This window comes from Prinia subflava, chromosome 3 (assembly GCF_021018805.1).
Source record: "Prinia subflava isolate CZ2003 ecotype Zambia chromosome 3, Cam_Psub_1.2, whole genome shotgun sequence".
NCBI classification, from domain to species: domain Eukaryota; kingdom Metazoa; phylum Chordata; class Aves; order Passeriformes; family Cisticolidae; genus Prinia; species Prinia subflava.
The window spans coordinates 80,531,683-80,557,349 of NC_086249.1; the positions used below are offsets into that span (position 1 = coordinate 80,531,683).

A 25,667-nucleotide genomic window follows, 5' to 3' on the forward strand; every position below is an offset into this window, starting at 1 on the left:
GCCTCAGTTTCACATTTTGCACTTTTATACAAAGATGTAATCCATCTTAAACTCCTCCTGCAGTGATATCTGACTGCTGTCAGATAGATTAGTAGGTTCCTCTTTCTCCACCTTAAGTTCATTCAATGAAATCAAAACTTACCTGCTCACTGGACATTACAAAGCACTGGCATTTTCTTTAAATAAAATTTAAATGTACTTTTCTTCAAGCTTATTTCTGTTTTGCAGAGAGTATATTTTATATTAGTGTGTACTTATTCTCAAATCAAAATGAGAGCACATTTAAAAAAAAACCCTCAAAATTATACTCCAAAGTTTACTGTAAGTTATGGCACGTTCTGGTAGGGCTTAAGTGTGATTTCTTAACCATATTGACATAACTGAAGAATTTTAATAACTGCAAAAGCGAGCTGTATTTACACATTCACTGAAGCTTACTTTTAGTTTTAATTTTTTTTTTGGAAGAAAATATTATGGTCATCAGTAACGAAGTCTGTGTCCAGATGCACTCATCTTGTAGGGAAGTTAATGAAGCCAGTGAAGCTATAAGGATTTTCTCCATAGTAAGAAGCTGTGCTTATTTACATGTAAACTGAAGTCTTTTGAGAGCAAAACATATTAACTGCTACATGCTGATGTTTCAGTTTAGTCAAATGACATATGATATATTTATTGCTTAACAAAGCTCTTACCATTTCCTATTACAATTACTATTAAAATTAATGTTTGATAATTAAAGTAATAGTTACTTCTAATCATCCAGATTGTGATAGTATGAAACAGTGGCTTCCAGGGCATCTTCATAAACTTTCACTATCTATAGGACACTCCTCTTTTCCTTTTTGCTGGAATGCTTCCATAACTGATGCTAGGAAAATTCTACAACGTGCACTGTTCTGTGGGTACTTCTAAAAAGTCAATGGTCAGGATTTGCCAAGAAAACTCAAACTTGTCCCTTTATATTTCCTGTTGTGTCTTAGCATTTTGAGACTTTACAGACAACAAGCAGTGAAGGCATGGGGTAAAAAAAGCCCATATGCTTAAACAGATGAAAATTTAACATTTTTCCAGCATATTATCGTTACTGGTAACTTTGCAGGATTGCAGCTTTCCAAGTGAGTTTATTCTGCAGTACTGAAAGGATAAAAATGTCAAAGTTGTGAATATTGCATTAAGGTAGGATTCTCTTCACCTATGTGAAAAGCAGATGTGAAATTGTCCTGAGGACTTGTGTTTTGAAGCTATAGTTATAGAAATGATTTACAGCTTATGTGGCATGAACATTGAAATACAAACCATTTAAAAGGAAATCCTTCCTCTATTATCCTATCTTACCTTTGTAATTTTTATTAATTCTTCTGAAAACAATGGAGAATTGTGTTAAGTTAATAGATGTTTTAGTTTAATATTTTAACCACAGATAAGGATCTATGACTGTTAAATGCAGCCTAGCTAATGTTAGGTATATGTGCTGAAAGCAAGCAAGTATACCAAAACTTTGCACACATTTTTGTTAATTAATTTAAAATTTAGTTTGAATACTTTGATTTTGATGAAATTCACTTAGTATGAAGTACCCCTCTCTAATAACAAAAAATGTCTGTGTCATTATTTTCTCCCTCTTCTAGTAACAGTCATGTAATGCTTAGCCATTCTGAATTTTGGACCTGTCTCATCCACTCCAAAAGAATGAATAGAAGGAACCATTAAATATAAAGTTATGTAAAGCCAAGTATCCATTTCAGAAGTAAGGCTTCACTGTTTTTAGGGTAATAATGTGGTTCTTAAGCAGCATATAATTTTGAAGGTAGATGTGAATGCCGACTTTTAAAAAGTATTTGATGTTAAAAAGAGTTGTTTATATCAGTCTTTATATATACACATCCACTTTCCAGTCAATTTAACTTATGAGTTCTTTAAAACATTGAAATTTATTCAAGTAAGCTCTTATTTACTAAACTTGCATATTTTTAATAAAAAGTTTTCAGTTTTATTGTTTTCCATAAAATGATTAAAGTACAAAAAATATTTCTATACTCAGAACTACTGTACTTTTTAGCCAGCTTTTTAATGAGCAATGTCATAGTTGAAATAATTTCATGAAGAAAGGCTTCCCTTGGAAGTGGAAAATAAAAATTGTGTAGTTTGAGTAACATCTATGCATTGTCAGACTTTATATACCTGCACACTTGCTATCTAATGTTACAGAACTACAGCTGATGCCAAGTGATCAAGTTTATTTATGTTAATAAAGGGTTAGGGATTTGTCATCATGTTTGGAACAAAGGCCCTTCAGGTGTGCACTGAGAATGTTGTGATTCCTTCTGTGATTCTGATATTTCATTAGACCTTTTCTGGCTTCTTGAACAAAGTAACCCGTATTGGTGTGCAACTTCAATTTAAAATGATACCTAGGTCATTTGTAAAATGTCTTTTTCTCGGTCAGGCCTCATTGAAATTAGTCTTTAATGATAAGACCAAGTTGATTGCTCATAGACAAACTGAGTTTAATCAGCATAGCAAAAGCTTTCATCCTCTGATGATCAAATCCATCCTTGAATCCACTGATAATTAGTGATTTTCCAGGAAAAATGTATGTTGATTCTTAGCTTATCAACTTTATGCTTCTGCTATTCTAGCAAGTAAGATAATTCTGATTTCCATGTATTTTATACCTGCTGTATTCAAAGTAGGCAGTTCCATCATGGAATTTCATTAGACTATTCCTGCCTTTATGTCATAGTCATTAATTAGTATACCAGATAAGCAGAATTGCAAAAATCTGTTTAAAACTTGAGTTAATTTTTAATGAATTCCTTACACAACACTCCTTCCAGCCATTCTACTAACCTCCATTTTCTGCAATATATCATCATGTGTTGCTTTTTCAAATGGTATTGAAGTCTAGATAATTGTAATTGCTGCATTTATTTACCAAACAAAAATATCCGACTGTTCTGCCTCAACAACTGTAGTTCCTATACACATACTCACAAATAAACCTATAGTACATTTTATTTTCTTTTTTTATTTCTCTGCTTTGGTTCCTGAAAATATCTTTAGATTTTTACTGAAGGGCACATATGTTCGGTTTTCCATTTTTTGGTCCAAGTCCAACAAATACATTGCATTGACTGTTTTCTCTCTTTGCAAAGTACTGCTTCCTGACATGTTTTTTAACAGTTTGGAGGTTTTTTACTTGTTTTTTTAATCCACCAAACAGTGCACTCTAACACACATTGAGCAGCCAGTCTTTTCCACCAGGCAGGTTTCTTTGCTGTAGATAGAGATGAGGTTGGTCAAACAAGATCTGCCTTTCATAAACCCATGTTTGTGCTGGTTTGGGCTGATCCTGCACATGCCATGTGGTGACACTCAGAATGACCTGCTCCATGGCTTTCCCTGGCACCAAGGTTGGACTGACAGGCCTCTAGTTCCCTGAATTGTCCTTCTGGCCCTTCTTGTAGATGAGTGTCACATTTGCCAGCTTCCAGGTACCTGGGACTTTCCCCATTAACCAGAATGCTGGTGAATGATGGAATGTGGCTTGGTGAGCATTTTCCACTGGCTTCCTCGATACCCTTTGGTGGATCCCATCTGGTCCCATAGGCTTGTTTGTGTGTCTGAGTGGTGTGTCAGGTCACTGACCATTGGATTATGGGAACTTTGTTCTGCTTCCTGTCCCTGTCTTCCAGCTCAGGAGGCTCAGTACCTGGAAAATAACTGGTCCTGTTATTAAAGACTGAGACGTTGGAGGCATTAGGTAGTCTGTTCCTCACCCTTTGTCACTATGTTTCCACCTCACATCCGGTAAAGGGTCGTGACAACCCTCCTTAGCCCTCCTTTTGTTATTAGTGTATCCATAGAAACATTTTTATTGTCTATTACACCAATAGCCAGACTAAGTTCTACTTGGGCTTTGGCCCTTCTGATTTTCTCTCACCATGACTTCTCAACACCCTTGCAGTCCTCCTGAGTTGCCTGCCACTTCTTCCAAAGGCCATAAACTTTTTTTCCTTGAGTTCTAGCCAAATATCTGTGTTCAGCCAGGCCAGTCTGCTTCCCCACCAGCTTCTCTTTTGACATATGAAGACAGCCTGCTCTTGAGCCTTAAGATTTCCTTCTTGAAGAATATCCAGCCTTCCTGGACTCCTTTGCCCTTCAGGACTGACTCCCAAGGGACTCTCTCCACCAGTCTCCTGAACAGGCTAAAGTCTGCCCCTCTGGAAGTCTCAGTTAATAGTCCTGCAGGCCTCCTTCCTTGCTTCTCCAAGAACAAAAAGCTGGTTTTGTGATCTCTGTGTGCAAGAAGGCTTCCAGCCATCACATCACCCTCAAGTCCTTCTCTATTCACAAACAGCAGAACCAGTGGGGAAACTTTACTAATTGGCGTCCTCACCATCTGTCAGGTGAGGTGACACATTACAGGAACCTCCTGGACTGTTTCCTCTCTACTGTGTTGTATTTCCTGCAGGCATCAGGTAAATTGAAGTCCCCTTTGAGAACAAGTAGGAGTTATGAGGCATCTCCCCAATTTTTATAGACTAGTTCATCTGCCTTTTCATCCTGGTTGGGTGGCCTGTAATAGACTCTCATCAGGATGTGTGCCTTGACCTTTTCCCTGATTCTTAGACCCAGATATTCAACCCTGTCACCAACTTCATCCAGCTCTAGACAGTCAAAAAACATCAGAAAATACAGGGCTATAATATTTTTCTGGATGTAATCTCCAGTTGCCATATAAGAATGATATTGGTTTCCTATTGGTCCCACGTCTGTTTGAACATCTTGAACATCCTAGGAAACTGAAGAGTAATTCAGATCATACTGAGGTCCACACAGAGTGGGTGACCAGCTGAAATTGGACTTGGGCTCTGTTACCTCAGCGTCACCCCTGCAGGCACCCACACTGCTCTAACCGCTGACACTGAACAGTCCTGGCTACTGACTACAGGAGAAAATGTTAAATTCAGCAAATGGTTCACATCCTGTAGGTGACTCTTAGAGGCAGTTGGTTATAAGCAAACGATGTTGGTGTTTCCTTTGAAGTGTTTCTGCTGTGGTGCACAGTTAACCTTTGCATTCAGTAACTTTTCCATCATGCTGCATCATTCACTTGCATTGCTGAGACGCCTTCTCCTTTCTCCTAGCAGATCCTCTCTCGGTTAGAAAGTGAGGGAAATCTGTAATCGTTAATTTGTTAGAACATGAACTTAGAGTTGTCATTTTATTTCCTGAAGTCACATAGCTTTAGGTATGAAACAGACTTTTCTGGGTAACTATAGCTGGTGAGATTTTATGCTGTGTGACTGATTACTTTGAGGGTAAATTTCATATCAATTCTGTCAACAATGATAAATTGCTTATTGTTTGTTGCAGTCTACCGATCAAGCTAAGTTAATGGAACTACAACACATTCCAGTTTTTAAAGGATATCACTGGAGGCTTTTTCAGATTATTTTAAATTGTGACAAAGTCCTGTCAGGATAAATTACAATTATATTTTTCTAAAATAGTTAAATAAAAGCAAAATCTATGCCACTAAAATATTTTAAAATGTGAAGCTTATTATTTTTAGTTAATCAGCTAGAGATGCATTTAAATTATGTATTTGTTTTGTTCATTTTCTGATAACTAAGAATATAATCTTCAAAAGCTTATCTGAATTGAATATATAAACAGTGTACAGAAAGTCCATTTAAACATGTGCTTTTTAAAGTTGGTTTTCACATGATTAACTTTGCAAATTTTTAGACATTATTACCACGTTAGCTTTTCTGTTTTGTAGGAAAAATCCTCTGTCTTAAAAGTAATATTATCTTTTACATTAATTTCTAAACTTCAAAGTCAGAATATTATTGAAGCATATATGTGTGTATATTTTTTTTTTTAATATAATATATTTAAGCAACCAGTAAGAACAGGGCAGCAAAGAAATAATCAGGTCAGCTAAATATGATATTTGTTTACCCTGCAGAAAAGGAATTAAAAGCATTTTATGGCTATTTAAGGGTATTTATAGGAATAAATTTTAGGATTGCCCTGTTCATCCATCAGTCTTTGTTACCTTCAGATCTCTCGTGAACCAGAGGTCAGATGAGTTAGAAGTCATGCTAAATGAGTTTTTAAAAGCCATTTGTTGTCTTAACAGGCAACAAAATGAAGAAAAACCTTTCTTCTCAGTTTGCTTCTTGAATATCATTGTCCTCACACATTTATTTATTCTTTTCTTCCCTTCCTCATAAGCATCTTTGGTAAGTAAGAGACCCTGTTTCAAGTTTTTGTTGTTAAAACACATTTCATCAGTGGTGCAGTGCAGGTTGATAGGACCAACCATTTTTGTTTCTTAGAGAAACAGTCTCTAAGGCAGTAATTTGTGGGAACTCTAACAAATTTTAGAATAATTTCTATAAATCTGTAGCTCTATAGAATTGCTATAAAGTTACAGACTACAGAATTTGTAGTCTTAGATTTTCATTGCTTTAGAGAAGATTCTCTCTTCCTGCTGTTGTACAGAAATTTTACTTCAGTCACTCTTCAGTGATAGAAATATTTGGTCAGGAAACACACTTTAGATAGTAGATCGTGTTCATTGGTCTTTGCTTATTTGCTTTTTCTGTTCATGGTTTTGTCACCACTTCTCATGGATTTTAACAAGTTAGACTCACTAGGGCATTAGAGCATCATACCAGAAGTGAAATTTTAGTTAATTATTTTTCCAGGTTTAAGACTCTGCTGTATGTCCTTAATGACCCCAAGGTTCTGTCACAGCCACCAGTGGCTCAATAGAGAGCACCAAGTGTTGAGTGTATGTCAGTCACGTATCACTAAATGTAGCACATGTGGTGAACTCATCTAAGGATTTTCTGTTTGCTGTATTTGGCAGATAGCCCTGAGGGTTTTTTATATATAACAATTTCTGAAAAATAATACCTTCTGCAGAGAAAGTACAGAAGTACTGAAAAGAATATTAAAAGTGGTATGCCTTGAAGACCATGAGCTAAAATAAAGAGCAATAGTATCTTTACTTATCTTTTTTTCACTGATTACTGATTTCTTTTCTTCTTTACTTTCATTCTGGTTTTATATTTATTGCTGTTACAATTTAGAGACAGCAAATTGTAACTGGAAGTAGTACTAAAACTGAGAGGACAATGTGCATAAATCAAAAGTGTAGTGAACATGGTAGAAAGAATGCAAGAAACACAGAAGTAGATATAAACAGAAAAGCAGATTGATTTATGGTGATTTATTGCCTTTGATAATGCATATCTCTTTGAATAACTGTTGTTTTGCATTGCTTTGAGTAAAGAACAGAGGATACTTCAGCTATGCAAACCACAAAACATCAAACTTTATAGAACATCAGCTATTGTTGCTTTTTATTGCGGCAAAGTTGGCCTCTTGCTATCAAACTGTTATTATCGTGCGTCTGTATTTTTTCCGTCCACATATTCCATTATATATGTTGTGGATCCCACCTGTTGAATCCAGCATTTTAAATCCAAGGAGCAAAAGCACCTCTGCTGAAAAGAGAGGAAAGATTACAGAGAGGAGAGGAAAGATTTCTCAGTCTCTTCATTTGAGGGTATAAACCAGCAAAGGCCCACAACTCTCATGAGTTCCCTGTGTATCGGGGAGGTGGCTCTTGGTCATTTGTTGGAATAGGAATAACTGGGTCCTTACTGAATATTCAGCATAAATGCCCAGCTCAGAACATTAGTTATCTAGGCTCTTGGGCTGCCTTTAAATGCCAAGTTGATTTCTTTTTTAAGCCCTATTTCAAACAGTTTTCTGTAGCATTTCTTCAGATTTTTTAATCAGTTCTGAAATAAATTAAAACCTTGAATTCACTCCAAGGCTACTTGTTACATTTAATAAGTTGTATGTCCTTGAACGAGGAAAGGGAAAATTTTGACCAAAATGTACACCCAGCTCTCTTTGTACTGATAAAAATATCTTGATGTCCTATTTATATTTCTTACTGACTTGTTTGTTGGTTTATGCTGTAATTTGCATATTGCAGTTTTTTATTAAGTGGAACATGTTAAATATTTTAACATTATGGAATTAAAATATTTTCCTCACATGTGTATTCTGATAATGCAAATGCCCTGTGGTATATGGAATTCTGTTAATTTTAAGGAAAAACAAATTTTTACTTCTTTTCTTTATGTTTTTTCTATAAATTAATCTGTAATAAGAGTGCCAAGAATGAGATAACCAGGGAATGGATTTAACCTCATTTTGAAGTTACTGGATTTTGAGAAACAGGGTAGAGGAAATGTTTTTCAGTGTGACATAAAAACTCATCCACTATTTTAAGGGAGGGGTTTTTGTATTTGATTGTTGTACAGATCTTACTTTTACCTCTTAATTAAACTGAACACAGGGACAGTATGCTGATAATGAAAGACTCTCAGAGAGATCTCACATGATCTCTTATATGTACTATCCCTGTCCATGTGATCTGCAGCAGCTAAAAATATTTCTTTGAGCCCTTTTGCTCAGCTTAATGTTCCCCTCCCATGGTCTAAAGGAAAGAATTGTGATAAATGAGCATTGCATAAACATTTTCAGTGTAAGAATTTTTATTTGAGTTTAAAATGGTTCTGTTTCCTGTTTTCCTTTGTTCTCAAGAGAATAGACCCTGTTTTAATCCAAGAATCAGTAGTGTCAGAACTCCTAGGAACCTGCATTTTTTCAGTTTCTAGTTTTACCTGAGTTTTGAATCACATGTTCAACAAAACCGAAACATTTGGTTGTCGTAATTATTGCACAACATGAAGCATTTAAGGCCTTCTAAAGGTATCAATAGCAGTTATCCTTTTCCCTGCACTGGACTATGTGATACAGTTTTTAAATTATCTTCTTTTCCAGGTTCCTTACAGCCTTTCCTGGAAGCCTGCAGTAATGAATTGTTCTTCCGGACTTGCTCTGTATTGCTTCGGAGTTCTAAGCTGGATATTGCAGTTTTGGAAAAGCTCTCTGTTCTACTGCACAAACTCTCCAGAATAAAGTAATCCTTTATTATCATTATTCTGTTAGCTATTATTAGGTCAATGAACTTGGTGACCTGTATCTTTTTTCTTTTTCCAAAACTCATCTCTGTGTTTTTGTTTATTCTATCCACCATATACAATGCTGGACTTTTAATGTTAGCAGTTAAATTTAAACTGTTTCTGTCACAGAGGTTTAAGACAAGCCTCTCAAGTAGTGCATAAATCTAGTTCAATTTGCAGAGTGCAAAGTAGAAAAAAGCCTCACAATGTAGGCTTAAAGAGGAATTATTCCTTATGTCTGCAGGTGACAAAAATACTTAGAATTCTTAGAAGACAATCCTAGACTTTCAATTTTACTCAGATACTTGGTAGTAAGCTTCTTTGAAAATTTAGTCTTATCTTTGACTTGCATTCAAGCTTCATCAGTTTTCATTTCCTTCAAAAAATAAATATAAGATTTTGAGCCAATTAAGCCCTTTTGGGAATGCTCAACTTTTTAAACTGTGTTCCCATTGTTTACTGATTATTGGTTTATTGTAACAGAGGTCATCATATCAATAGTAATGTTCTGCTGAGCTTCTTTGCCACATTGCTCAGTGGACTTGTTTCATTTATGAAAAGGGATATCTAAACTATGTAATTTTTTACATTGGACTTAAGGCTGTTGACAAGACTGAGGTTTTATTTTCTTGTAAGGAATAAAATTGAACTCTAGGAAAAAGTTTTCCTGTAAAATAATGTAATATAAATTATAACTGGGATTTACTAGTCAAAGTAAACTTTGCTCATAAATCCGATTTTTTTAAATTTATTGTCTCTGAAATCTTATTTCACGAGTGAAAAGCCCTGCTAGAGCCTTTCCTTGACCTTTCATTGTACTATGTGTACATGTCACTTACTCAATAAAAATGACAATTTTTGTTAATTTTTGCAATTTTTTTCTCATCATGCATTGATAACCTTATGCTTAGAAACATACATAGAAGAATTATATTAAATACTCAAAATAATGCACATTTTACTTCATTAAAAATATTTTTTCTGTCTCATCTTTATGTGAAACCTCTCCATTTTCGATTGACAATTATTTTTTTCAAAATCTTTTGCAGAAGCAATAAGAAGATGTTTGAATTGTTTGGTCTTCATCAAATGTTCCAAGAACTGCGTAGAACTATAGATCCAAATCACACCTTCCTCTGTATAAACCTCAATTCAATTCTGCTGAATTTGGAATTCTTGAGGAGTAACTCTCTTGCCTTCTAAGTACAAGTCACTAGCACTAGCTTTCAATCAAATTATTGTTCTGTGTAATTTATACCAACTGCCTATGTTACTTGAAATTTGGAGTTGTTTTTTTTTTTACTGATTTGTTATAGACATTAAGCAGCACCTCAGTCCTGTGTAATTTGCTGTGTATTGTGTGGATTCTCACTTACATTTCACTCATTCATAAAAAGGAAAATGAAAAACTTTATAATATGCTGGATGGCTTTCTTCAGTATTTTCTAAAGAAGTGAAATAATGCTGCTGAGTCATGCAATGTAAGCAATTGAATCCTTGGAGTAAGCAGATCAGAAGACAGCAGACCTGTCTTTCCTTACAGGTACTAATCTTAGTTACTTTTGACTCTTCAGCGATTTATAAAAATACTTTATTTTACGGTTGATAAGTAGCAGACAGGTATCTTAGCTGATTATCTTTTGATAATCCTGCAGTTTTAAAACCAGATTTTAATTTAACATAACTAGATGTATTGAATAAGAAAATTTGTTTATTTTGATTTCAGAATTTCTTAGAGTTTGTTTGTTCTTTTCCTATATTTAAGTAACATTTAGTATTTTATCCTGCTTTGTATAGTGCAACTTTGGATGGTAATATCTTTGCAAATGTAAATAAAAGCATTTCTTAAAATGTCTGGCAATAGTAATCTGTAACATAAAATTATTGTATTTCATTGCTTCTGCTGTATTTTGCTTTAATTTGCAATACAATCTTCACTGTCCCATGTTTCTTTTCTGAGTATGAATGTATTTTTTGTCCACCACAGTTCAGTGTTTAGAAGTTCTTACAAATTGGAATTAGTCTAAAAATTGAAATTAGTCTTCTGTTGCTGATTTGTACTGTAATTACTGAAAATATGTATTTGTAAAATTGAAAATGCAGTTAAAGCTTAAAGATCTGCTGTATTTCAGTCTTTAACACTGACATGAGTATAAGCTTTGGAGAGTTTTTCTTTTTCATTTTTTGCCTTTTTTTGGTTAGTTGGTTTTGGTTTGGGGTTTTTGGTTTTGGGGGGGTTGGGGGAGGGTTTTTGGTTTGTTTTGGGGTTATTTTTGTGAATTTGTGGTTTTTGGGGGGTTGTTGTTGTTTACCAGAAGTCTTCGAACTAGTCTTTGAAACTGAATTTTAACTGCAATATTTTTCTAGCAATTTGACTTAACATTTCTAACTAGCATTTCTATGAAAGGAGTCTACACCAGATTTGGCACCAACTATGTCTAGAAGAGAGAGTAAGCACTGTGCACTCTTTGGGCAAGAAACCAATTCTAGGTAATTTTTAAATAACACTAATCACAGCTAAAAGAATCTTGGATTTCTGTCAAGTTTACCAGCAGTGCAAAAGCTTGCATATACTTGTGGCTGGAGACGAAATCGTATTATTTAGGAAAAATATTCCCAGTCCTTGTATGCTTCTCCATCTATTACCATTTAAAAATACGACAAAATCAATAACCAAAAAAACCCGTGGAAAGCTGCTAGCTTTCTTGTCTGCACAAGAATGTTGATTTTGCTCTTAGTTTTCAGCCTTCATTGCTGTAGTTTAATCTACTAATCTTCCTTGGGATCCCAACTTAACACAGTGTGGTCATCTAATAATGGCAAAGGTAATGCATTTAAAAGAGATACTTAGAGTACATTGTAGCTTTTAATATCAATCCCTTGTGGTTTATATACAGTGTTGTTTACACTCTGGAAAGTTGAATCACAGCTAATTTCAAGATCTAAATGTCAGGTTTCTGTTAAAATGCAAAATAAAAGGGTTTTTCAAACTGTTAAATATTAATGCATTAGATTGATGACCTAAGGATTAGACTAATCATTTTGGTCTTACAAAGATTTTTCAAGGACAGGTTAGATGGGGCATTGAGACACCGGTGAGAGTGAGAGGCATCCCTGCCTTGAACATCTGCCTTCCGAGCCAGCCCACCCCAGCAGCGCACACCAGCCCTTGTCGTGGCCTTGCTCAAACATCCCCATCCTGTTATCATTCCCCTGAGTGACCTTGGCAGTCTCTGTGGGGAAGGGGAATACAGGAAGCCAGTTGCATTCCCTGTCATTTGTGGATTTGTTTTGGCTTTTGGAAATGATAGACTTCTGTCAAGTTGGCCACACTTTGGCCATCTCTTTGTATTGTCTTTCCCTTGCAGATGGAATCTACAATTTTCTGTGGGTTTTTCTGGTTTTTTTGGCATTAGATACTACAAGTATCTAAATTTCTTTTACTTTACCTTTCTTCGAGAAAACTGTCTACAAGAAGAGACATTCGAAAAAGTTAACTGTACCTCTGGCTATTTCCTGCAGTTCCCAGTTCCCTAAGGAAACATGATGTGTATGATTCTGGTTTCCTGCAGAGGAATATTCTACTTTAAATATGCCAAACACCTCTGTCAAGAGCTGAATTAATATCCATCCAGAGGATATAATTCTTCAACCATTTTTTGTGAGAGAATTTGAGGGGAAGCGAGAGGTGTGATGACCACTTACCCTTAAAAGAAAGGCAGGGACTCTCACACTTTCTGTGAGCTGATCAGTCAGAACACAGAGCTTCAATCTGCCTTGTCTTGCTTGTGTGTAGGTCTCCAGAAGTGATCAACTACCAGCACTGGCCTGAAACAAAATTTCTTGTAGTCACAACCTACCATTTTAAGGAAAGATAAAGAATCAACACACAATTTTGTCTTGCTGGTTTTTTTGAACAGCTGTGAGAGTCCTCTTGTTGAGAAAGTCAACAAGAATATTGCATCTCTTTGTGTTGAGACAGTTTTCATACCAGAAAAGACTACCAAATATGAAGAAAAATAATTTCCCTTTTTTTTTCTTACAAGCCCATCTACTATAGAATTGTAGTCACCCTTGCTGTTTATCAACAGTTTCCTACTGATAAATTTTTCAGACCTCACCTACAAAGCCTAGATTTAGCAAATCTGTAAGAAAGATTGTTCCCTGGGCACAGGACAGTTGTATTTTCAGAAGCTTGGCACAGCTAAATAAACTAGGCTTACATTACCCATCCTGCAGAGTTGTGCTTTGTTTCTTCATATTTGTGAATTTCACCAGCTGATAAAAGGTCTGAAAGTGGGATTTCACTCTTATCTTCCTGTTCTCCTGAGCATGACTGGCCTGTATCTCTTTCTAATGTTATATAGCTGAATTTGATGTATATACTAGGGAAAGATTTCTTGTAGCAGATAAATTTACCTGGAAGGTGAAGGTATGCCGAAGGCAACATATTTTGAAGAACTTCTATTCATGATCAGCATCAACGCCTAAAATATATGATGTAACTTACCAGACCAGATTTAAAAGGAACTGTAAGTAGAGCTCATAATTCAGAGCTGTTACACTGGATTCTTAATTATACACTGAATTTTTCACCTAAAACTTATATGGCTTTGGAGATTGATGATCTGATAAAAAGCATTTATCTTCAGGATAAAGTATTTAAATGTAGTACAGAAAGTTGGAAATTTTGATCTATGAAACAATTCGGTAATCTTCCACTTTCCAAATGGTTAAAGGGACTACAGTGGCAGAGCAGTGACCCCTTGTGTTCCTCTGAATGATGTAATGCTCACATGCTTTTAAAACTCACAGAAATTATTGTAAAAGTAATAGTGCTGTGCACCATTGAGATCCTGCCTTTTACACACCGTGAGGAACACTGTGATGGGCAAAGGCATCTTTATGTGTTAAACTGACTCTTGTAGTGTGTTGTGTCAAAACCACCACTATCCATCTTGTCTTTTGGGCTGATGAAACCCTTGAATGCCATCTTCTGACCATGGTCAGGAATATCCTTGTTTATTAGACTTTTGTTTTCTACATAAGTTTGAAATCAAGTGTATCCTTATTACTACTAGAAGACATAACTTTGAGCAAAATCACTTTCTGTTTACTTGCTTATAGGTACTTTTTTTTGAGTGGTCCTGAGCTGAAATTTAACAAGACATAACAAAACATTCTGATCTCTGAAGTCACACTGAGAGAATTAACTGAGGAGAAGAGATTTGAGAAGCCGTACACATTTTTTCCCAGAAACCAGCTCTCTTTGTGCCCATTCCTCTAAGCGTATTTAGACTGCACCCAAGGAATATTTCCCTGAATAGAACACATCTCTCTGATCACTGCAGCTTTATTACTTGCAGGTAAGTAATTGCTCTGAGAGATGTACCCAAGCTAGGGCTGCAAATTCAGTGGTCAGGATACTGTTAACAATACTTGAAAGGTCAGCACAGAAAACATTCCTACTAATAAGTTTACTTTAGGATCATCTTCAGGATCATCTTCATTTTATGGCATCCTTTGTACAGTTAATTATGGAGAAAAATAAGTAAAAATAATCTATCCAGCCTCAGGGGGGAAAAAGTATCATAAAGCAGAGTTTCAAACAGGAGCATAATATCCCACCCACACAAGTTTTTGGAAAAGTAGAAGGCTTTTGAAGAAGGTTGGTGATAACTAGTGTTGCCAGACTGGTTTTTTGCTTCAGAAGAAGCAATATTTTAGTGTGTGGATCCAAGAGTTATTTATATAAGAAATGCAATTAAACATAATTTCTCAGTTCATGGTCCTTTGAAGCCACAAAGTAGCAGTTGGATGTCTGCTTGATTTGCCCTCCTCCCCACTGAAGTGTGAGGAAGATTATTTTTCACAGCAGTCTTGCACACCAAGGTTGAATTTCAGAATTTCAGAAGCAGATGCTGAACTATTTCCTTCCTGATTCAGTTGTCTTTCTACTAATCAGTCTTTAGCACTACCTCGTCCTGATTTTTTGTTTACTTCTATGAGGTAGTTTAAATTGGAAAATACTTCCTGAATTGTCTTGCTATTCCAACTTGAATCCTAATACAGGCTTGTTTCTATAGCAGTCTCAATTATAAAAAAAACCCTCTTTTTATATTAAAGCAGATGGACAAATGAGATGCCTATGTGTGCCCTGAGTAACGGCTGATGGCCAGCAGTGCATGCAAAGGCTTCTTACCATTCTTCCCTAAGTATTCAGACAGTCTAGTTTCACAGTACAGTGGCAAAAAAGAATCAACTTTTTTCTGTCCTTGAAGAGTAGTTGATAGTGATAAATTAATGCCTGAGGTAGCGGATGCTATGCATTATAAATCATATCACAATAAATAATCGAAAGAGCTTATTTGGATGTGGGGATAGAATATATATGAAATATTATGCATCTAGAACTAGATATAGCCTAAGACAGTCCATTCTTACCCTGTTTATGTTAATATATTTAGTGAAATGTGCACTAGGAACCTTATCCCATGCACAATGAGGACATGGGCTCAATTTTCTTTTCATTATCATGACAAGTATAGAGCTTGCTTGCAGAACAGTGACTTTTGCTTACAGGAATCATTGTTGTACCTATGGGTCATGATTTTCACCTGCAACTGTAAGACTTTTTCTCTTAATTACATCTTATTTAAAACAAAGCAGAACTGCTGAACTGTCTGAAACTTCAGAGTTTTATGATAAATGGAACTGGCATGCCTTTTCAGCTCATCCTCCAACCCATACTGCTGGGCATTTATGCACATTATTCTTTTTTCGTGAATAATATTATTAATTATCCCAAATTATAGAATACAAAGTCATTCGGCTGTTGTTGCTTTATACTGCAAAGCTGGCACCTACCCTTTTCAGCCCAGCTTACCTCTCTTCTTTTTATTTATGTCATCAGTCCAGGATCATCAGCTACTGAACTCTCTGTAGAGGACAGTCCCTGATTGCAACCTGAAATCACAGAAAATCTGCCAAGTCTAGCAAGTTTCTCTAAGGGAACAACTGGGACAATAGTGGTCAGGCTAGGAAGCTGGGATTAGGTGAGGAAAGTCTTACAAGGTAGTAAGTAGTTCAGTCTGGGGGAAATCCAACTTGCTTCTCTTTGTTTTTTTACAGAAGCTAGCAGCTCTTCTGGTTGTCCCACATGTGCAGCCTAAGACTGCACGAACACAATTATCCTGTCATGAAGTGAAAGCTTACAATTAAGATTTCTGGTAACATTGTGAAGTACTGCTAATTTAGAAATGCAGAATGAAGACATGGTAATGAGAGCACTGTTACTGTGACATTACTCACCAGTCTCACAGTCTGCAGAGTTCTCAGTGCACAGATAAAACTTACAGATTCTCTGAGGAATTGCAAGGGGCTTGGCATTTTCACATTACCTTCAAGGTGAAATACTGAATACAAATTCTCTTGACAAAATGTTTTCTGCTTCAAGTTTCCTAAGTGATGCAGAAAAGCAGTATCCTACAGGAATGCAAAGATTGCTCCATATCTGTTACCAAGACACTCCCATGTCACAGGAATGTGCCTGCCAGCCCTTGGCTAACCTATTTAATTACAGGTTTATAAGGCAATGTGCTATTTAATCAAAGAAATGGCTAATACAACTGTGTTTGACCTCTTTCTTTTATTAGTATATTTTATGTTCATATTTTACAATATAATAAGTTATATATACAGCATTAAACAAAGTTATTAGAAAGTAAGCTTTGGCAAGACATACAGAATTCTTTTTTCAGTCCCGTATGTCTCTTGTATAACAATAAAAATACTGTATACTAAATAAAATAATGTTAAATAGTCTGTGTTCGCATTGGCACCATCCGTTTCAAACTCCTAACTTTTCATGGCCCAATAAACATAAAAAAGATTCCTGTATCTTCTTTTTAACAAATACGTGATGTGTAGTTTTAAATAGCACATAAAACATAGGAGGCAGTCTACTGAATAACACTGTAGTTACACACTGGCACAAGAAAAATTGAATCTTGATGCTCTCTTTCTTTCTCCTTTTTTTTTTTTTTTTTTCAATCTAGTAGCAATAGTAAGACCTGCAAATTCACGGTCTTGAAAATCACATTGAAGATTGCTGAGCTGTAAGCAGATCTAGAAATCTTATTGAAGCCTGTTGAAATCTATATGAATTTGTCATGATTTCAAGATAGCAAGAATTTCACACCTAAATTCAATGTCAATCAACTAGTTAAATTTCAAATAAACACAGCTTGCTGCATCATTGAAAGAAGAGTTAAAATCTTACCAAATTTGGCATATACGGGTTAATGAAGAGTGTGTTACGAATGCAAGAAAGGGTGGAAAAAGAATAATGAGAGGGATAGGTTTTATGCTGCAGTATGTACTTCCTCTGATATACAAACCAAGTGCTGAAATGATACTAAATATAGGTGTTAAAGGGTGATGCTAAATGTTTTGCGCAATTATGATACTATCATAGATAAGATCTAGTTACTAAGTGGTGGAATACTGGTTGTTAAATTCTGGGTACTAGTAAATACTTTAATAGCATTTTGTTCAGTCGTGCTCTTTGGAATTTAAGAAATACTGCTTTGTAATGGACTTAATTTAGTCCATTTGTATGGACTTTGTAATGTCACTTAATTTAGTAGTTGCACTTGATGAAATCCATCATCACTTTCTTGGCTATAAATTAGGAAAATAGGTTTGGTAACAGACAGTGACTTGTGGTCTGAATGAATTTTAGATAAATTTTAACTGTGAAAAACAGAGATTAGTTAAAAGAACACCAATTTTTGTACTTCACAAACTCACAATAATGCATTACCTTCCACATGAGTTTAATGTCACTGGTGGATTCTGCACTCATGGTCTATGCTTACAAGAATATGGCATTAAAAACACTTTTTCCTCCTCATTTCAAGTGTCTCTAAAGAAATCTACTCTTTTTGCTGTTTGTGTCACATGTGCACTACTGTTGTCTGGAATTCCTCTGGTTGGAATATAATTTTATATATAGATGTCACTGTTGGAAAAGAAGTATATTTTTAATGGTAATGGACAATCTGGTTTTGATTTTGCTTTTTTCTTAACAGTAAAGAAAAGAAGATTTTGTTCTCAACTTGTAAGGAGTAACTGCCCACTTGCTAACCAGCTTGTCCTCAGCAAGTCAGCAGTTTGGATTTATAATTTCTGAAATGTCAGCCTGGACCAAGAGTGCATCTACGTGCATTATTATGTAGATTGTTTTGATGCACGTCAATCTGCAAGTTATGTTGACTCTTTTTCCATGTAGCATGGTTAGTCAATCTGGGGACTGTGCATATACACCTGTGCACATAATGCACATACTTCAAGATTCAACAAACCCATAGTAAGTGTAGAAAATGAAACTGGTTGGAGCAGATAGAAATGTAAGTGCCTGATGTGTATTAATTGATACTGTAGCTGTTAAACCATTGAACCATTGAAAGAAGCCCTAAGAGACACGAATATTTTCAGAGAGCTACTCAATGCCTTTCCTGAGGGCCAGGCAGGAAGGGTATCAGAAGGGTTATTTGCCCTTCTACTCATACACAGACTGTAAAATGGATGCTTGTGTCTCTGCTTATTATCAGTAACTTTTTAACACGATCATTTTGTTTAATGATGTGTTCATGCCAAGCTTCTTGGGAAATTTCTGCTCTTGTTTTGTAGATGTGTTACTTCACTTTTAGAAGTCAAGGAGAAGAACTTCCATTGGTCATTATGAGCAATTATGTAGAAGAAGCATCAGTGGTCTTTAGTCTAAAGTCTTTGATGCAGTGCTGACTGGAAACACACTTCTGATGTGGAAGCGCAGGCCCCAGGCAGGCGTGTCAGGATGTTCCTGCTGGTTCAGGAGCCGGCATTGCTTGTGCCCACTCCAGAATGTCTGCACACAAGGATTCAACAGCATCCAGGCGCTCGATTTGCACCAGTTTGGTGAGCAGCTCTGGGATGCTGTAGCCCGCCGTGCTGATGCGGTCAAACAGCTGCATGCCGTCCGTCATCCCGCCAATCTCATCCCTCTTGAGGCCAAAGCTCTCGGCCAGGTGACGCCACGTTTTCACTATGGCTTTCTCTGTGTTGTAGGTGGAGCTGAGCATTCGGCTGGTCTTCTCCAGGCAGTCAAATGGCAGCTCCGTGGGGCTCAGACCTGCAAAGGGAGGGGTGGGTTGTCAGGTGGCTCTGGGTACAAGTCTTGACATTCATTAAAGTACAACAGATTACACTGTTAGCAATGAATACAGCTGAAATCTTTAAATGATAGTTTGCAATATATGTCTAGGTCCAAAGTTACTACTGTATATTTCCAAATTAATTCTTCATAATGACAGTAGGATATCATAATTGGGGTAAAAAGTTGGCTGGAAAAAAAGTAATAGATGGGTTGTATGAATTCCCATTGCTCTGCCCTTTCCTTCAACAATTTACTAGCTGTTAGAAAAAGTATATTGCAACTACGTCCCTAGTGAGCAGCCCCATTAATATACCTCTGCACGACAGGCTCAGTGTTTGAGCTCCAGAGACAGCTTTGACCCTTCCCTTAGACTGTCACCAGCAGCTGCTGAAACGTATCTGTAATTGAAAGTTGCCCTTGTAGGAAGGTGAGAAGTGAGGTCAGGCAATGATGCCAGATGCAAGCATAAAAGTCCCTGCAAGTGCTTAACTGTCATTACTATAGTGAATCTCTAGGGAGGATTTAACGTTCATCCTGTGGGGAAAAGGCTATTTTCTCCTGGACATATTGTCTATGTATTCATGTTCAGAAAACAAAGGAGAGAACCAGCTACAGCATTTTTCCTAAACCAGACTTTTGCTTCTGTAGTTTTCCTGCTTCTCACTCATCAGGAATAATTTGATGGGAGACAGAGCTCCCTGAATTACAGAATACTCATACATGTGCACACGAAGTGTGTGTGTGTATGGTGGGAAGTAAATGCAGTCACTTCTCCAGTTCCATAGGGAACTTAATTTGTGTCTCCTGCTAAAACAGTTCAGGTAGTCAAGTGTTAAACAGGGTCAAAACACAGCCTGGAAACTCCACATTTTGTTGTGAGATGTGGGACAGAATTTAGAGAAGCAGAGTAGGTTGAGACTTGTGTCTTACCCTCAGTCCTGACTCTCCCCAAATCACACTTTCATATTTGGCATTATTTTTATCTGTTGTCTAAAGAAATAAGACCAAAATATTTCCTCAAGATGGGGAATGCAAAAGTGCTTCTCTGCATCTTGGTCTGTCTGTGTGTCCCAACAGAGCCCACCACAACTCTTGCTGCTCTCCACAGGAAGGAAGTCCATGCACATCCGGAGAGGAGCCGTGGGCTGCTCCAGCCGAAGCCCAGCCTGGACCACAGTTCTGTGGTCAGGGCACCACAGGGTTCCTGGCAAGTGAACACAAATCTGCCTACAGAGTGTCTTCTCTGGTTTGGGACTATTTTCCACAGATAGCCAGAGGCCTTTCTTACTTTATAGCAAATGCTTGTGATCTAATTTCATGCTTTTATTATAGACACAAATTGTACACTCACCTTCTGCCACGTCACATACGTTAGCATACACGTCAAGTATCTTCTTCCTTCGACTTTGAATCTAAGTGAGAAGAATTTTATTTCATTAATTTTTCAGTTACAAGATGAAACAATTAGCAGCCAGCAGTGGAAAGTCTGTGGGACATCTCCATTTCATGGGATTATCACACAGTGTCCTCAAGGGTCCCTTTCAAAGACTCAAAGAAAATGGCACAGGAATTATTCCATGAAGCATAAACTTATTTCTGATTTCATTTGCCACTGCTAGAGATCTTTCATTTCAACTTCTAGACTATTTTTGAGAGCAAGTACTTTTCTGCCCCAAGTGTTTATTTTATTTCTCTTTCAGACTGAGGCAAACTCCTGAGAATAAGAACAAATCCAGACCATATATGCAACAATTAATGTAGGGATGTCTATGTAAACCAGGTCAGGACTGGATACAGGGAATTATATTCAGATAGAAATTGGCTTCTTCCAGTAATCTAAGAGGACTGTAGAGGAGACACTCTTCCTTTCTGTCCCTTGACAGAAAAGACCTGCTTAGTGCATTACTAATTAAGTGAAATATTTTACAGATAGATTAAAAAAAATATAGCAAAGTTTTGGAGAGGAATAATCTGAGGTCCAGGGGAATTTAGTAATTTTTTGACAAGAAAGAAACCAGACTGAATACTTGACATTTTTCAAGCTAAAAATGGACACTTTTATATAGTTTCATTTAGCAAAATATTCTCAAGTTTTTACTTTGGATTCAATGTGGAGTGAAAACAAATGTCAAAATGTCATGAGCTCTCAGGGACTGAAATTTTCTTCCCTGTGCTAGCTCTCATTAGGACTGAGCTTTCTGAAAAGCTGTCTTTTTGACAGCACTCTAGCATTATCTCCACAAATTTGTCACTTTTCACTGCAAACGAGGCTTTTGAATAAAAGCTCTGCTTCCAGTACTTTGTCTTGTGGGAAGATTTTCCTCATTTTACTTGGAGTGTAAAGGGCAAGGTGCATCAATGACGTGGGCTAATGGACTTGCAGCTGTAGAGCAGGGAGTGGCTGCTCCAGCTGAAGCGTGTGTGGCAGGCACTGAGTGTTGTTCGCATCTTCCTCGAGTAATTTACGTGTGCCCAGTCGGCCCTGTTGCTATTCTAGGCTTAGACTCTCTGTTCTAGAACCTTGAAAACAGGACATTTTCTTTTCATGGGGTTTATTAAAACTCCTCCTAAGAAAAGTAGTGGATGCTTATTTTCGTTCTCCCCTCACTTCTAGGGTAAAGATGCCTGTTAAGTAATTCCATGAAGAATTATGCAAGATGCTCTTTATACCAGAGCCAGAAGATGGGGGATTTTTAAACCTTAAGCTGAAAGCAGACAGAAAATGTTTAGCCTGATGATCTTCTGTGTGGCAGCTCATTGCTAATGGGTTTTGTTACAACTAGGAAGAAGGCTTGGTTAATAGCAAGCCTCTAATTTTCTTTATCCTTGTCCAGCTGCTCTGAATACTCTTTCCTGTGCTAGCAATGCTACTTAATTCCCAATCCGAAGAAAATCACTGATTTTTTAGTTTCTGGCAACTGGCTTAATTGTGACATCCTAGGTATGGAGTGGAGAATCTTGATGCAATCTACACTTTCATTGAAAAGTCTGTCTTCAGCCTTGTCAGCAGCATTTAGTCCATAAGGATGTGTGTTAGAACCGGTCTGGAAGAAACAGTTCATGCTTTATGAGCTGTCTATCTAAATGACTCTGGAAAATGTATCTATGATACATGGTCTTTCGAGGTAACCTGCTTCTTATGAAATATTCTGATTTCCTGACTACCAAGGTGTATTGTCCTATTTCAGGCCAGTGCTTACAGAAGTATCATAAAGTTGGATATTTAGAGAGACCTCAAAAACCTGAACTTTTCTATGTGAGCATTGGAATAGTAAGTTATTTTCAGATGGTCATAAATGTCTGCAACTACAAAAACATTTAACGTGTTAAGATTTTGTGTGTCTCATCCCAGCTGAAAAGTGGTGTGTTTTAGAAATTTTGAGCTGACCCTCCCAACAATTTAAAACATGCAAACATGAAAAGATGCATTTTCAAACCTATTTTCTCTTAAGCAATATCTGATGTTTAATACTAATGATGTGATTTGGACCTAGCTATAGCCATTTTAAAATAAATTTGAAAACTAAAAAAATCTGAGCAGACACTTTCTTTTTCAGGGTAGTTTGATATCAACACAAACTGAAAGGTTGTGTAGGTGAGATGTGGTCTTAACTGTGCTTTAAAGTACTCCAAGTGAGATTAAAAGCCCTGCATACTCAGCAGGAAGAAGCAATGGCCTTCCAGAGCAAAACAGTGGATAACAGTGTCCTTCAGAGCACAGGAATGACCTTCAAACCATGTGTGTGTTTTTCAAAATTCCACACAGAAACCAAGCACAACACCGGATATTACTGAGAAATCTGTGTCGTGGAAATACTGATGCAGCTGGGTCAAGGTACTCAGATTTTCTGCTGTCAGCCAAATCCAGCCTGCTTCATTATTTTATTGTCTTAGCATTAGCTATGACAGCAGATTGCTGTTATATGGGTTTTTTCTTTCTTGAAACTATAATACATAATACTCAAAAAAGCAAATTAATTAGCCTCGTAGAAAATTTGATTTTTATCCCTGAAGGCTATACATATGCATATATGTCATTATGCAGAGAAGATTCTATAACAAATTTGTCTGGAGAAGCTCTTGTAAATCAATCTGATCTACCCTACAATGCATTTTGGGGGGTTGATATTTTATATATATTTTTTCTTTAAAAAAAGTAAAAAAATGCTCTCAATTTTTAAATCTCAAGGTAGCCTTACCCCAGTTGATTTATTGCTTGTAGAAGATTTATCTCTGGCCAAATGCACTAAAGATAACAAGCATCTCTCTGGAGTCCCTTGCTTGTCAACTGCAGCTTCTTCATCACTATCCATACTTCGGCTTAGAAGTCGTTCATTCTCAGAAGATGCATCATTTTCACTGTAAAATGAAGGATGTGGTTATCTTAGTGAAGCCTCTCATGGGCTGACTTCAGTCATCCTTTTGCTGTCTGAGAGTAATAGAATAGAAGTGTTTTCCATTTTTTAAAATGCCTTTCCTCTGAAATCCCATGAATGTAGCAGCCTTCACCAGCCCAGTGTGTATGTGCAATGCCCACCAAGCCACACAGTCACAGGTAGCTTGCAAGAATCCTTTTACAGAGGGATTTTCCAACTGAGGACATTGTTTAGCCCACCTTAATCATGTTACCCAGGCAGTCTGGTGGTTGGGCAGAGACAAGATGAAGAAAACTACCACACCATGCCATCCATCGATGCTAGAGACAAGGGGTTTGCTTAAGGCCTGTGGCAGCTATTTTAAGTCCCAGAAATTAACCTCTGAGGAGAGGAGATGGAGTCCCAAGAGCTGATGAATTGGTCACAGAGGGAGTGAGAAGGACACAGGTGTCTCTTCACAATGTCTGTTATCATCTCTTAGAAACCAGAGGGGGAAAAGCCTACTAAGGCATCTGAACTTTGCCCTGCTGCAGCAACTTGCCACCATACCCATCAAATTTGTGTTCCACTGTACCAGGATGAATGATGACCATGTGCCTCCCCCGTTTCAGTGAAACTACAATATATTTATCTTTTACCCACCTTTTGACAGGCTTAGCTGGAGTTGCTGTAAGTTTTTCAAACTCTTCTTTCTCGGAGAATATCACAACATTATCTGTAGAACAACAATTAGAGACGTTTAAATTGGCAATAAGTTTCCAAACCAGTGCTTTGTGTCAGGAGCTAGTTCTGCTGGCAACCTCACTGACAAAATAAATCTCTCTGCTATATTTTTAATTGCTATCAGAGGATTAAGTGACATTCTGAAGTACAAAAAACTACACAATTCTTTAGTACACTGGTGAGAGTTTTATATACTCCAAAGGAGAAACTGCAATTAAGAGAAAAGTATTAAGAATATCTAAGCCCAGTGTTGTGTTGGATAGAAAACGCAAAACTAAAACAACTTGTACCTTGCACTTCTTTCTTCTCTTCTTGTGTGTTAGCCTGAGCTTCGACGTTTTTTACTGAGTGGCTCTTGCAACAGGCTAGAATATACAAATATAACACTAATTATTCTCAGAAGCTTTCTAAAAATGGCATTTGCAACTAAAATTTTACCTGCTGAACAATTACCTTGAGCAGATGGCTTTGTTTTTACAATGTAAAACATGATGATGAGGACAATGGCAATAGCCATTATGAAGATAGTAGACATAGCAATTATAAGAGCTGTAGCCAGATGTCCTTGTCCTGAAAGATCTGCTGGAATAGAAAAAATAAATGAAGGAGCAACTCCTAGGATCAGAGAATAGTTAACAGTTTGCAGTCTGCTCTACACGCAGTAATCCTTTAGTTGATCTCAGTCTTGGTTACTTGTTAAGCACTGAAAAACTTAGTGTTGCTTCTCAAAGGCAAGTTAATTAAAACTTCCCAAAATTATGGTATTTATGCATAAACCAGTTAGTAGTATTCGTTAAGAATATTTGATGGTATGATCCATCAGATACAAAGATGTAGGCAATTGTATTTTAATAGGGGAAGCTGTACCTATGCACAAGTAGAAGCTTTTGTAGCACTGCATTCTGGGAATCAGCATTGACAAGACAGAAAACAGTAAATATACAAAGGGAACAAGAGCTAAAATGACTGCTGATTACTGTGGCTGCCTCAAAAGCTCTAAGTTAAAAAGAGGACACAATGCACTCATAGAATAATGGATGTTTTTCTAACAGTTACTTGAAAAGCAGCATGGCTAGAAGGTGAATTTAAAAAAAGCTGTGTGAAAAGATATTCGGAAAGAAAACTTGGAGGCGAAAGGCTAGAATCGAAAAGGCATGAAAGGATGCAGAAAATTATAGATATGCTAAAAGGTGTGAAAGCTTTAATTTCTCTGAAAATGTGATCCTAACAGTCATGTTTTCAGACAATACCAAGAGGAACAGCATTGTCAGTACCTCATTAACTGCACTTTCCTGTTTTGTCTTTTCA

The 25,667-nt window shown here is 36.7% G+C and overlaps 2 protein-coding genes across 4 annotated transcripts in view; one reads left to right on the forward strand and one right to left on the reverse strand.

Annotated features, from left to right (window-relative positions):
* The window catches only part of CCDC138 (coiled-coil domain containing 138), a 33,624-nt gene extending 22,403 nt beyond the window's left edge, over positions 1-11,221 (forward strand). The window contains exons 14-15 of one of the 2 annotated variants that reach the window (XM_063392695.1): positions 8,881-9,019; positions 10,112-11,221. In XM_063392695.1, the coding sequence (XP_063248765.1) occupies positions 8,881-9,019; positions 10,112-10,265 (293 nt within the window). In that variant the 3' untranslated portion in view covers positions 10,266-11,221. The remainder of the gene's footprint in view (positions 1-8,880; positions 9,020-10,111) is intronic. The other variant, XM_063392694.1, reaches the window with a different exon arrangement.
* A 5,414-nt stretch (positions 11,222-16,635) lies between these two features.
* The window catches only part of EDAR (ectodysplasin A receptor), a 72,073-nt gene continuing 63,041 nt past the window's right edge, over positions 16,636-25,667 (reverse strand). The window contains exons 7-12 of one of the 2 annotated variants that reach the window (XM_063393559.1): positions 24,813-24,938; positions 24,650-24,724; positions 24,279-24,351; positions 23,460-23,619; positions 20,612-20,672; positions 16,636-19,236 (exon numbers count right to left, since the gene is read on the reverse strand). In XM_063393559.1, coding sequence (XP_063249629.1) covers positions 18,917-19,236; positions 20,612-20,672; positions 23,460-23,619; positions 24,279-24,351; positions 24,650-24,724; positions 24,813-24,938 — 815 coding nt within the window. In that variant the 3' untranslated portion in view covers positions 16,636-18,916. Of the gene's footprint in view, positions 19,237-20,611; positions 20,673-23,459; positions 23,620-24,278; positions 24,352-24,649; positions 24,725-24,812; positions 24,942-25,667 lie in introns of both variants that reach the window. The other variant, XM_063393558.1, reaches the window with a different exon arrangement.